General features: G+C 52.1%; 1 protein-coding gene across 1 annotated transcript in view; it reads right to left on the reverse strand.

Annotated features, from left to right (window-relative positions):
• GTF2IRD1 (GTF2I repeat domain containing 1) overlaps positions 1–12305 on the reverse strand; it is a 45043-nt gene that overhangs the window by 8027 nt on the left and 24711 nt on the right. The window contains exons 13-21 of the mRNA XM_010156277.1: positions 12199–12288; positions 11592–11651; positions 11062–11127; positions 9678–9861; positions 8441–8499; positions 8192–8257; positions 7248–7331; positions 6159–6342; positions 5390–5418 (exon numbers count right to left, since the gene is read on the reverse strand). Coding sequence (XP_010154579.1) covers positions 5390–5418; positions 6159–6342; positions 7248–7331; positions 8192–8257; positions 8441–8499; positions 9678–9861; positions 11062–11127; positions 11592–11651; positions 12199–12288 — 822 coding nt within the window. The remainder of the gene's footprint in view (positions 1–5389; positions 5419–6158; positions 6343–7247; positions 7332–8191; positions 8258–8440; positions 8500–9677; positions 9862–11061; positions 11128–11591; positions 11652–12198; positions 12289–12305) is intronic.

Here is a 12305-nt window from a genome sequence, read left to right on the forward strand (position 1 = left end):
CCATGAGTGCTGCAGCTTGGTTTCTTGGTCACAAATAAAAGCAAAACCCAGGATGACACCGTCCCTAGCAGCTTAAAATTCCTCCGGTCCCGAGGCCCCTTGGCACAGAGATGCTTTCAGTAGCTAAATAAGTGCCCGGTGAGCTGGGCGGGCGGGCAGGGCTCTCCACAGCAGGGACCTGATTTGGGATGTGCTTGAGCCCGCGAGCATTCCCCGAGCTATGCTGCGCTCCCCAGCAGCTCAAGGTCCACACGTGCCCAGGGACACGCGGCTGAATTGCAACATCTACGGCACGTGCCAAAGCAGCAGCGATTTTGCTGCGTGGCTGCGCTGGAGGAGAAAAAAAAATATCTGAGGTTAAAGCGGATGAAAAGCAAACAGGGAAACTGTGCCAGTTCTGCAGCAATGGGAGAGGAACGGGAGAACAAGGGATCCCTAAGGAGAGGCTGGTGCTCGCCACTGACTCCAAAGTGACGAGCGTTATCAAAAAGAAATTAATTTCCTGGGGAAAAGCAGCAGCGGTGGGGTTAGGGCCAGGATTTGCATGATGGGCGAAGGAGGAATGAAGTGGCTCATCACACCGAAGCTGGCAGCCGTGGGGAGAGCTGGCAGGCGAGACGGGGGCTGAAAAAGGCTGTGGGCTGCGGCACGGGGGTGAGGAAGGGGCTCAGCGGGGAGGCCCTTGCTGCCAAACTGCAGCACACAGGCAGTGGCAAACTGGAGGGGACGGGGGGAGAGAGCAGGGGTGCATGTCCAAATCTGCTGAGCAGAGAGAGAAGCAATCTGAAGTAGCTCAAAATAGGCATCAAACGTTTCAGGCAGGCTCAGGGAAGCAGCCATTGCAGCACCATGAGCGCTGCCGATGTCTCCGCAGCCTCCGGCCCCAGTGCCGGTGCAGGGAGAGCCCTTAAGCTCAGCAGCACCGAAGGGAGAGAAACGCATGGGGTGCTGAACAGGGCAGCTGCAGGCGCCGATGTTTCGGTGCAGACCGCGGTGATCCGGGGTACTAAGCTGGGGTGCCGAGCCAGATTCTGCACCGCCTCGGCTGCAGACAGACAAATCCTGCCATAGGCTCAGCCACTTGCTGCCACGCAGCAGGACCCAGACGGAAAATATGTGATGCTGCCAGTCGCCCAGTGCCCAGGATTGCTGGGTGACACTCTGTCCGTGCAGACACCCTGCAGGCAGATCGCGGTGGGCAGAATGGGCACAGAACGCTTCAGCAAATAGTCAAAGGAGAAGACATACAGATGGGTCATGCCGATGCTGGGAAAGCCAAGCTAGAGTCCAAGCCAAGAGGGAACAAGGTCCTGGCATAGCTCCCATCAGGGAGGAATGCAGGCAGGAGCGCAGGCAGGAGTGCAGGCAGGCAGCGAGGAAGAGGAGCGTACAGCAGCATCTTTTCACTATGAATCAGGAACGGTTTCGGAAGGGCATCATGGCCTTTCATTTGGTTGGCAGCAACTCAAAGGCATGTTCAGTGTTTCAGGTGAAGATTTCAAGGTGCTGTTATGAAATCACACTGATTAAGATAATTAAAACTTCTTGTCCTGCTAACCCACACGTGCTGCTCAGCCTCAATCACGGCAGGCATCCCACCAGGCTCACGGCCGCTGTGCTGCGTGGTACGGAGCGCATCCCTGAGTGCTGGACCACGGTGGGGATGGAGCGGCACCCATCTCAGAGTACCTTGAAAAAAGGGGGTTTTGGGCTCTTTGAAGGGCACATCAGGCTACGAGGCTGGGGATGAGCTGGGCAATGACACTACCTTCCCACTGGCATGAAGATGCCACACGCACAGGTGAAAGGGAGAAGGAGACAAAAAGTAGGCAAAGAAAAAAAGTGATTCAAGTCATGGAGGTGCTTAAAAAAAGGCTTTGAAGCTCCACAGCTACCTGCACTACCTGCTTGATTTTCCACCTTCAGACTAAGAACACTAACCAGCTGAACACTAATTCACCCCGGATGACAGGAAGGATGATCAAAAGGAAAAATAGCCAGGCTGGCTCCTGTAAAGGCTAAATGTGGGGGCTGGGGGGTGAAGGGAGAGGGGCATGGACCTCGAAAGGCAACTGGCAATGGAGCAAGATGCTCTCAGCTCTCACCATCGCCCCATCAAGTGCTTTCCTCTGTTTTTTTTCTTGCTAGGAGTTTCCAATATGAGGCACATCTCATCAGAATCTTGCGGAGGATTGTGCTCTCGTGATTAAAAGAAATATATATGAAAAGGATGCCTGGATGTGTTTTTTTTTTAATTAAAGAACACTGCCTGCCCTACTTTATTAATTGGAGTATGGGAAATAATCTATCAGGGTGGTAGAGAGTTTGGGGAATAGGACAGATGGAGCTGGTGTACATTTTCAATCAAAGCACATAAAAATTAACATACAGAAAGATTTTTTTTTCTGTGTGCTAGATTACTTATGCTTGATTTTTTTTTTCCAAAGGCTCAAATTAAGCCTGTTTTGTATCTCTGTGCCTCAGGAAAAGAAGGAAAGAAAGGATAAGTGCTGTGTTTATAGCGCTGGAGCTTCACCCCTGCTCTCCCACTTCTGTTTTAATGCAGAGAGATCATTCTGCTTTGAAAAAGGGGTTTTGAAGGTCTTTTTCACAGAGCAGATACTGGCAATGGGGAGAGGATAAAAAATTGTAAATCAAAAGGGGAATCTTAGGATGCCAGGAGGGTTGTGCTCCTGGACGAAAGCCATCGGGGGCTATGGGGGTAAAGTGCTGGCAGAGGCATCGGTGATCTCGGGGTCATCGTCCCATCCCTGAAAGGGCTGTAAATCCGCACTGCAGAAGGGGGTTGCAGCCACTGACCTCCTCTGCCGGCCACTGGGGAGCACGACCCGCTTTATTTTCCAAAAACCAACCTCACTCCCCCCGCAAAACACCTTTTTCTGCCAACAGCACCCCTGCTGCCTCTGTGCCAGCAGCCTCACCCCCCCACTGCGACCCATTAGTGGGGAGATACCATCTCGACAGAAATAACAGATAATCTTGAGAAAAGGCACACTTGGTGCTCAGATTATATTGAAATCCTTTTATCTGTTTCTGTCACACTTAAAAAATGGGTGTCCCTAAAAGAGAGAGATAAGGAGGCCGGTCCTCTGCGGTCCTGCAGTTATCTGGGATGCTGTTTGTAATGCAGGAGGTACACAACTTGTTTAAAACAAATTAAATCCCATAATTTATCCTGAAGGTAACTAAAATCATCCCAAAGTAAAAAAAAAAAAATTACATTAAATTTCCCTTTCCCCTTAAAATGTGTACTTTTCATATAATTTTTGGTCAAAATGATACACAAAAAACATAACCCCCTGTATATTTATATAGTCATCTCCTAGACTTTCCAGCTTTTAGACACCTTTGCAGTGCCATCCTGCGTGAGAGTAACTATTGCTTTGGTTTTAATGCTCCTCTGCGACATAAAAGTGATTTCCATTGATTCTGTTTTAACGCCAAGCATGCGCTTCTGCTGCTGCTCTTCATTTTACATCGCAGGAAATTGCTACACAAAACTGAGGTAAAAAGAACACTCTTAAATTTAAATTTTTAATCGTCTATGGCTAGTTGGAAATCATTAATTTTGTTAAGGCAAATGAAAAGCAATCAAAGCCAAGCAGTGAATGTACCACTGTGTTGCCACCAACCACTTTGGTGTAATGGGGTGGAAAAGCAGACGAGAGGTTAATTGCTGTCAACAGGAATTTTTGGGGGGCAAAATACAAACAAGCCTGTTTCTCAAGGAGACATTTCAGTGGGAGTCTGCCTCCTAGAAAATAATTACAAGTCCTGGAATTCTCTCCCAAGATTTAGCAAATATGTGAAATAGTCTATAACAAATTGAGATGTCAAGTAAGAAAAATAAAATCCCTCACCTGCGACTGCTCTTATTTAAAACCCCCATGGGAGGAGAGGGCACAAAGCCCCGAGCCCGGCAGGGATGCTGCGACCTCCTCCCGAGCCCGCTCAGGTACCACAATACACAGAATAAAATATGCCTTTGGGTTTGTGCTAGCATGGGCCAGCCCATGGTGGGAGCGTTCAGCTGGAGAAGGAGGAAAAAAAAATGTTGTACATCGAAAAGAAAATCAATTTCCTCTACATCTCTATTTATCAGGCTGCGTTTCCAAGCCAGCTGGCAGGTTGAAGTATTTGCCTTCTGATGTGCTCCTTTGTTAATGGTGTGATTTGTGTCAGATCAGCGTCTCTTAACGTAATTATACCGATTACAGCGGAGGAACGGGAAGACAAGATGTGGCTGGAGCAGCGAATACATCCTTGGCTCACTCTGGCATTACAGCCATGTAATTCCATGGAAAACCACAGTTCTGCTAAACTTGCATTCCCTGAAGGCTCGTTTAAGGTCCAGCCGATGCAAGCCAGCATCTTACTGCTTCGGAGCAAAAGACAGAAAGCCTGAAGCCAGCCCACGGAGGTCATGGGGTACCTCTCCATCGACTTGGCTGGGCCATACAGGTGACAATCGGACCATGCCCCAGATCAAACTTTTCAGGCAGCTCGCCTTTTGTTAGAGTCCCCTCAGGCGTCTAACCCCACTGTGCTGTTCCCAGTGAGGGCATCTAAATGTTTTCCTCCCTGTCATACTTGTCTTTCCTAAATTGTGCCATCCCCATGGAGGCTGGCCAAGGAAATGGGAAGCTATCAATAAAGACGACGTTTTTTGCACCCATCTGTGCTCTTTCAACAGTTGTAATTACAGACATTTGAAACTAAGACAGGTCTTGACCCGCGTTTCTGATGGCAGCTCTTTTCTAGGCAGCCTAGAAGCGAGAGACAGGGCTACCTCAGCGATGCACCGCGAAGGACGTGGCTCCGGGATGGTGATTTCTGCAGCGGGGTATGGAGCACACCCCAGACACCACGTCCTCCCTTCTCCCACATCTCCCATGGAGTTTCCACACGCGGGATGCCCATGAGCCGGCGAGAGCTTTCACTGCCACACTGCTACACCCCGATGCAGCCCCGGCAGTTCATCACCCCTTTCCCATGACCCTCCCTCACCACCAAACCTACCAGCTCATTGCAACACTAATGTGTTCTAAGAAAATGTTTAAGAAAGCGAGTGCTTTCTTAAATACACGATGCAGATCCCTGCCCTACATTAGCTCTTGGAAAATGCTGCCATTTCAAGACAACAGCAGCAGTACTGATGGGTGACGCTGAGCTAGCTGTCTCGGTCAGGGGAACTTCAGCAAATGCACCAACCAACCACAAAACCAAAGTGAGAAGCCCAGGAAAGTGAAGTCAGGGGCAACCTTCCTCCAGCTGATAAAATCTATGCACCATCTATGGCTTACGACTCCCTGACCACCACCAACATTTCACCAATGCATTGCTTAGGCAAAAAAGCATCATCTCTTACCAGGTTTGGGGATGAGTCCTTGAAAAGGCCTGTAAAAAATAAGGAGAAAGGGAGATTTACAATGAAATGCCACTGGGAAGCCAACATACCTGGACCAAGCATCCTCCCGTGGCCCAGGGAGCCTGCCCTTTCCATGCTGTGTGGGACTGGCAGGAGCTCTGCAGGGATGAGGTCCCTGAGGTCCCTGGGGACACAAGCCCTACTCAGGGCACCAAGTGCCATATCAGTGAGAAGACAGGCAGCATGTCCCAGCCAGAGGGTGATGGAGCTGCTTCTAAAACCTGTTGTTTCCCTGTCTCACAGCAACACAGTGATAAGGTGCCTCTCCTCTCCCCATTTGTGTCCATCCCCTTTGGCTGCAAACCCCACCGTATCCCACCATGAACGGCCGGTGCCCAGCACCTCTCTGAGCGCTGCTTTTCACCAGCAATAAACCAAGCAACGCTTCTCCTATCCCAAGACTTCCAGAAAAGGGGCTGGGATCTCTCTGCCCCCACAACCATTGCACTGACCACCATTTTCTCCCACCAGCGTCTTTCCCCATCACCTCCCTCAGCAGCAGACAGAGAGAAAGAGCAGGAATCTCTGTTTTATGGTTCTCTCCTTTCTGTCGAACCATTAGCTGCCAACTTAATTGCCATCTCAGGGGATGGAGGCATTTATTTACGCCCTGCCCCGATGGGGCTGGCAGAGCCGGGGGTGCATTAGGTCGGCTCCCTCCTCTCCCCCCTCCTGCCTGGCAGGGTAGCTGACACCTCTCGCCACGTACCTTGTCACGGTGAACTTGATTTTATCGGCCACGGCCAATATCCTCTCCAGGTTCTGCGAGCCGAAGGTGCACGGCTTCCTGAAGGGGATCCCGGGGGGCAGCCCCTCTATAATCACTGACCCCGGATTGCTCTTGATCCGCTTGTATGGCACTTGCACAGGGTATTTAATCCCCAAGGCCTCACCTGGGAGAGAAGCGAGCGGGTCAGCGTGTGGGATGCCAGGGATGCCACAGCGCTGGCTGTCCCCAGCCCCACCAAAGCACCGTGCAGCGTGAGCAGGCTGCTTGAGGCAGCACACTGAGTGTTACAGCAAGGACCGACATTTCCAGTCCACCTCCACAATGGGAGCAGAGGTGTCCCAAGGCAGCCACGAGCATGCAGCAGAGCTGGCGGGGCCGAGGAGAGGCACCGACCTGCACAGTGATGCCCATGCAATGCAGTGGGAGGGCTGGAAAGCTGCTGCTCTCTGCTTTGGGACATTATCTGGGGACAACTCCATAGGCACGTTCCCTCTCAAACATCTGGTTGCAGGACCAAGGCTACACAATTCCTGCACTTGTGAGTACCTGGGAACCTGCACAAGTCTTACCTCTGCCTAGAAAAAGGGGGAAACTCATTTCCCTGCCATTCCTGATAAAGAACAGACACTGGGGCAGGCTGGTCGTGGAAGTGCCCTACAGAGCCTGCGTAGGTGTCCTGGGCACAGGAGGAGTGGCATCCACTTGTCCCCAACTTTCCTGCAAGTGCTCGCTACAGCCTCTCCTTATTCCCAACCTTCTGCCACTCCCCATGCTCCCACAGCTCTGCAGTTCCCTGCTAATGAATTTACCGTCGTTGTTCTTCACGGAGGAGGGGTGAAAAGAAAAAGCAAAGGGTGACCGGGGAGGGCCGGCAGCAGGAAGGGCTGTGGCACGCTCCCCATGCTGCACAGCAGCAATGAGCATCAATTCCCAGAGCCACCCCTGGCCTGCGAGGTGCCAGCTGCTCAAGCGGGAGGCGAGAGAAAACACCTGGCAAGGAGGAATGGGGAGCAAAAAATTCCAGAGGCATAAGGGGGAATAAAACTGACTCCCACCCTGCTTTCTCACCGTATTTCTTATTGAACAGGTCCTGGACTTGTTCCCGCAGCGTGTTAGCGATGTCTATTCTGGAGAGCCTGGCATCATAATTTTCTGTAAAATAAAGAAACAATTATGGACTTCTGCTGGTAAATTAAAAGGCACTCTGTGACTTCTAAGTAATGCCATTTTCTAATTATAGGAAAGTCCTTATCTTGCAATTAGCTAATCTCTGGAGTGGGCCATTCAAAGTCCTTAAAAATAATCTAAACAGAAATATGTTTTTTTTCCCCCGCCTGTTTGCTAAGAATAAAAGCTGCATGAAATCGAAGATTCAGATGCGATAATTACCGGCGTTAAAATAAAACACACTCCAAAGCCTCTCTAAAAAGCCAAAGCCTTTGAAAAGCCTCTATCCCTCTCTGCAAACCCTCGCAAGCTCCCGTGGTCCAAGGAAAAGGATGCTGGAGCATGGCAGTGCTTGCCCCCCACCCCTCCAACCCATGGGCCTCTCACTATTGCTCCTTCCCCCATTGGAGCCACCACGCTGGCTGCCGGTGCACACCGGACAGGAGCAGCATTTATACATCATCCGGGCAGAAAAAGCCCCAGAAAAGCAAACTCTGAGGCTTGGAAGATGTAATTATGCATCTCGCAAGGTCAGACGGCAAGATAAGCAAAGCTGGTTAATTAGGGCACCATCCAGAGCGCTTCAAGCCTCTTCATTGGACCTATGGGACTGCCTGCCCTGGCTGTGCATTGTCTTCTGGTTGTCTGTTCTTCCCATCCTCTCACTCCACCTCCTCCTCTCCTCTCCTCTCCTCCCTCCCATCCTTCCCTTGCTCCTCTGCCGACACACTGAGCCCTGACGCCCCGCGGCCGTTCCCTTCCTGCATCTGTTTGCTCTGTGCAGCCCCTGCAGCGGGCCAGGGACTCTGCCCCAAACCTCCCCCCTAGATGCCTCCAGCCCTCACCTTGGAAGCCCTGTCTCTTCACAGCATCCTCCAGCAGCGCCTCGCTCGCCTCCCTCTCGCTGGCAGCTGGGACAGGGGACATAAGAGGAATTAGGGTTTGCGGTGCCGCCGAGGGCGATGCACAGGAGGGGGATTCCAGCCAAAAAATGAGGTGGGGAGGGAAGGCAAGAGCCATGCTGTAGAAAAACGCTCTCACTCCTCTCCTACCTAGTCTTTAACGGCCCGCCTGCCGGGTGTCTCGCAGCCTACCTTTGGCTGCCGGGCTGTCCGACGCCGGCTCCTTTACGCCTTCCGCCAGCAGCTCTGGTCTGGAAAACAGCAAGAAGCAGAGGGCACACGGGTGAGCTCCCCAGCCAGTGACACCCTGCTGCTCCAGCATCCCCTAGGACAACACTCCTACAGCCACAAACTGCTAACCGTGTCTGGCTAATGCAATTTCAAAGCTCCTGCAATGCAGCGGGGGAACTTTGGAAGCAATTTTCATGCTGACAGAATCTTTAGTGAGCCAAGTGATGCTCCTCGGGATGAGATTAAGCTGGCGACGGCTGAGGAGCTTAAATCAGCGGTTGCAGGCTTTTAGGAGACACAGTCCTGCATGTTTCTCAGCGATGGGACAAGCCATGCATGGCTCCTTTCAACACAGAATTGGCCCCCAAAACTGCCACTTGGATATCTTATGCTAACAGAGTGAGGCGATAGCAGGGCTCGTTACGAGCCACGCTGAAGCTGCGTTGCAGAGAAATGGATCTGGAAAGGAGACAGGAGAACCCTTAAAACACGGTCATGCTGGCCTGACAGTTGCTGGTCTGATGCCTCAAAATCTCTGCTCTGCCAACGTTTATTTCCTATTTCAGCAGTCTGCCACATTAGTGGTATCAGCTCCCCCTCAGCAAGGCAGGCTGAGTCAGCATTTGGGTGCGAAACCCCCCAAAATACCTAAAGACATTTTTAAATCCACCTCTGCTGGATCTGTTCCCTCTTTCAGGGTAATGCTGTTACATTAGTTGTGGCTTCTCACAGCCCTCCCAGCTCCTGTGATACCCCCTGCTCCCCAGAGCAATGACAGCATCTTCCCTGATGCCCACAGCATCCCGCTGAGGCCCAGATGTGCACAGCTGGACCTCGGCCAGAGACTCTTCCCATAAGAACATCCAGAGCTCTCAGCCCCATTCCTTGCCCCATGCCTGAGTACCCTGAAGGTTAAAAGCTCTGTCTCCTCTCACCCACCTTTGAGTGCTCCCTGCTCCTATTGCCAAAACTTTGCAAAAGTGGGTTAAACCCCCAAAAAACACATCGAGGGAGAGATGCCAACACCACTGCTGCCTCTCAGGGATGGCTCCAACAAGGCAACAACCCTCAGTGGCTTCTAATCAAGCAGATTTATTGAAGGTGACCAAGTGATGGATGTTCTCTGGGACACTGCACCGCAGCAGGAGCTCTGAGCAGGAACATCCCCCCCAAGGGATGGACGCTCCGCCTGCCTTACCTTTTAATGACAAACTGGATGTTGTTGCTCGCTTGCAGGATCTTCTTCAGCTTTGCAATCCCGAAGCAGTTGGGACGCCGCAGCAGGATGCCCTCTGGCAAGCCCACAACAAACAGGTCCTCGGGATACATCAGGAACTTGGAGTAGGGAACTTTGACCGGCTCTGATATTCCTATGGCTTTTGCTGTGTGGGGACCAAATCTCGTTAGTTTGCTGGACCTCCACATTGGGTCAAAGCAGCAGTGACATGGTATGTGGGCAGGGGGCTGGAGGGGTTTTTGGAGGGTCTGTTGTCACTCGGTGGTGGTGGGAATGTCCTCGATGCTAGCAGACACAAGCTGAGAGATAGAGCCAGGCAGCTGCCGGGAGCTGGCTTTTGCATTTGCTGCGTTAACACAGCCTGCCTTTGTTGTCACACACCGAAGGGGCTTCCTATAAAGGTTGCATCTCTCCACAAGGCAATGGGACCCCACATCCAGACCTCCATGGATATCCGGTTGCCCGATGAGGGGCCAGGGAATGTTCCTGGGGGTTCCCTGCCAGTCTGTGCAACCAGCATGGTGAGGGCTCCCTTTGCTCTGCTAAATATTGCCAATAAGCCATCAAACAGCTAATGTCAAGCGGCGCTCTTTGGCCAGAGGTGAAAAAACAGGACAAAATACCACAAGTGTGGGTGAGGACCCCCCGTCTGTTACTAAAGCGTGGGGTGCATCCAGCACCATTGCTCCAACAGCCACTCCTGCTGCATCCCCAGCACCTAACCCTGCCCAAGAGCATCCCAGCCCGTCTCTCCCCGGTCACAGCAGGCTCTGCCAGCCCAGGGGCCCCAGCTCAGCACCGCTTTTGGAGCCTGCCAAGCAGAGCTGCGTCTTCTGGTCCTGCCAGTGGCAAAACCTTCTTGTCAGCTCTCAAAATGCACGTGTGACCTCACTTCTATTTTTTCTGAGTTAAATAATCTTTCTATAAAGGGATGAGCAGAGCATGCCAAGTGCCAGACGCCAGCACTGGGGTCCCACCAGCCTTCACTGGCCATGCCATGACCACCTGAGGTGGAAAACCCTCTGTGATATTTCAAACGAGTGATGGGGTGAAACACTTTGATCCTTCCCGCTGGGGGAGGAAGGCTGAAGGCCACGGCAGCAATTCCTGGGCTGCAGCCAGCAAAAAGGCATCAAGGAAACCAAGGGAAAGAACTGCAATAACAAGGCCCAGGGAGATTTTAAATGCATTTGTAAGCCCAGCAGACAGCAAATGAACAAATTAGATTGCACCTTTACTCAGATGCTGGTTTGGAAATAGTAGGTGACATTTTTGAGCAATTAGAAGCTCCCCACAGCAGAGGCTGGCACTTGGCATGATGAACATGTGTTAATGACTGTCTTACCGTATCTTGTGTTGAACAAAATTTCAACTTGTTTCCTCAAATGACTTAAAACATCCCCTATACCATCTGCAAAAAAAAGAGAAAAAAAAAAGAAAAAACAAAAAGAGAAAGAGAAATGCTCTGAGAAATCAGTTGCCTCCTGGGGCAAGCACTGCACAGCGCAGGCAAGCAGCCCCTGACCCTCGGCAGAGCCGGCTGCATATTCTTCACACTTCCTACATCAGTGCTGGTCTTCCGGCAGCTGCCTCCAAGCTCATCCCCAGGCGAGGAGGGCAGCGATGCACCTGCCACAGGGCTGTGCTAACAGCAAGGGGGAAGAAGATAGGGGAAAAAGTAGATCCAGGAAAGAAAGGGGAGGACAGAGCTCAAGAACGTGGAAGTGTCCTTCCACGCTGAGATTCTTGGAGGCTGACGGCTTTGCTGATAAGGTAGGAAGCCCAGGAAAACCAACCCAAAATACAACTGTGTTCATCCATCCTTCCAAAAACTTGCAGTGATCGGGCGATGCTCAGGGTTCATTACACACTCACCTGATCCCTCCAACTGCTTTTCCTCGTGTCGTGACTCCTCGCTGGACCCCTTCTCTGTCCCTGCTGAGGAAGAGGAGGGTTACTGGTGGCCAGTGTCAGCAAAACTGGACCAGATATGAGCAGGGGGTCTCCAGGTCCCCTGCAGCCACCCAACCGCCCCTCCCCTCGCTAAGCTCTGAGCACACACCCCAGCGCAGGCTCGGGCTGGCAGCCCCATGCCAGGAGCTGCAAAAGCAGAACAAACCCATCGCTTACATCCAGGAGGTCTGCCCACCCTTTGGCAGGGGCTTCCAGGAGAGGTGAGGCCCAGCACTCCACATGAGCGGGGGCAGCTGCAGCACCAGCACAAATCCCCCAGGTAAATCCCAGTTGTGAGCCAGGCAGAGGATCAGGGTTTGCAGTGAGCTGGGGCTGGAGAGGGACCGGGAAGGAGCGGTGGTGCTGGAAAAGTCCCCAGTTTGGCTGTCTGAGCTCCCAGCCTGATTGATGCCGTGACTCGAAGCAGGTGACTCCATCACCTTGGCTCATAAATGGTATTTACTCATTTCCAACACATGCAGGAACTCCCGTGCCCCCCCCAGTCTCCTGGATGCTTCACTTCTGGTACCTGCTACCGTTTCTAGGATGTAGCTCGACTCCTCCGAGGCCATGTGCGTGGGCACTGGGTCATGCATGTCATCCGAACCAGGCGATCGGTCTGTGGACAAAACCACA

This window comes from Eurypyga helias, unplaced genomic scaffold, assembly GCF_000690775.1.
Source record: "Eurypyga helias isolate BGI_N326 unplaced genomic scaffold, ASM69077v1 scaffold26767, whole genome shotgun sequence".
NCBI classification, from domain to species: domain Eukaryota; kingdom Metazoa; phylum Chordata; class Aves; order Eurypygiformes; family Eurypygidae; genus Eurypyga; species Eurypyga helias.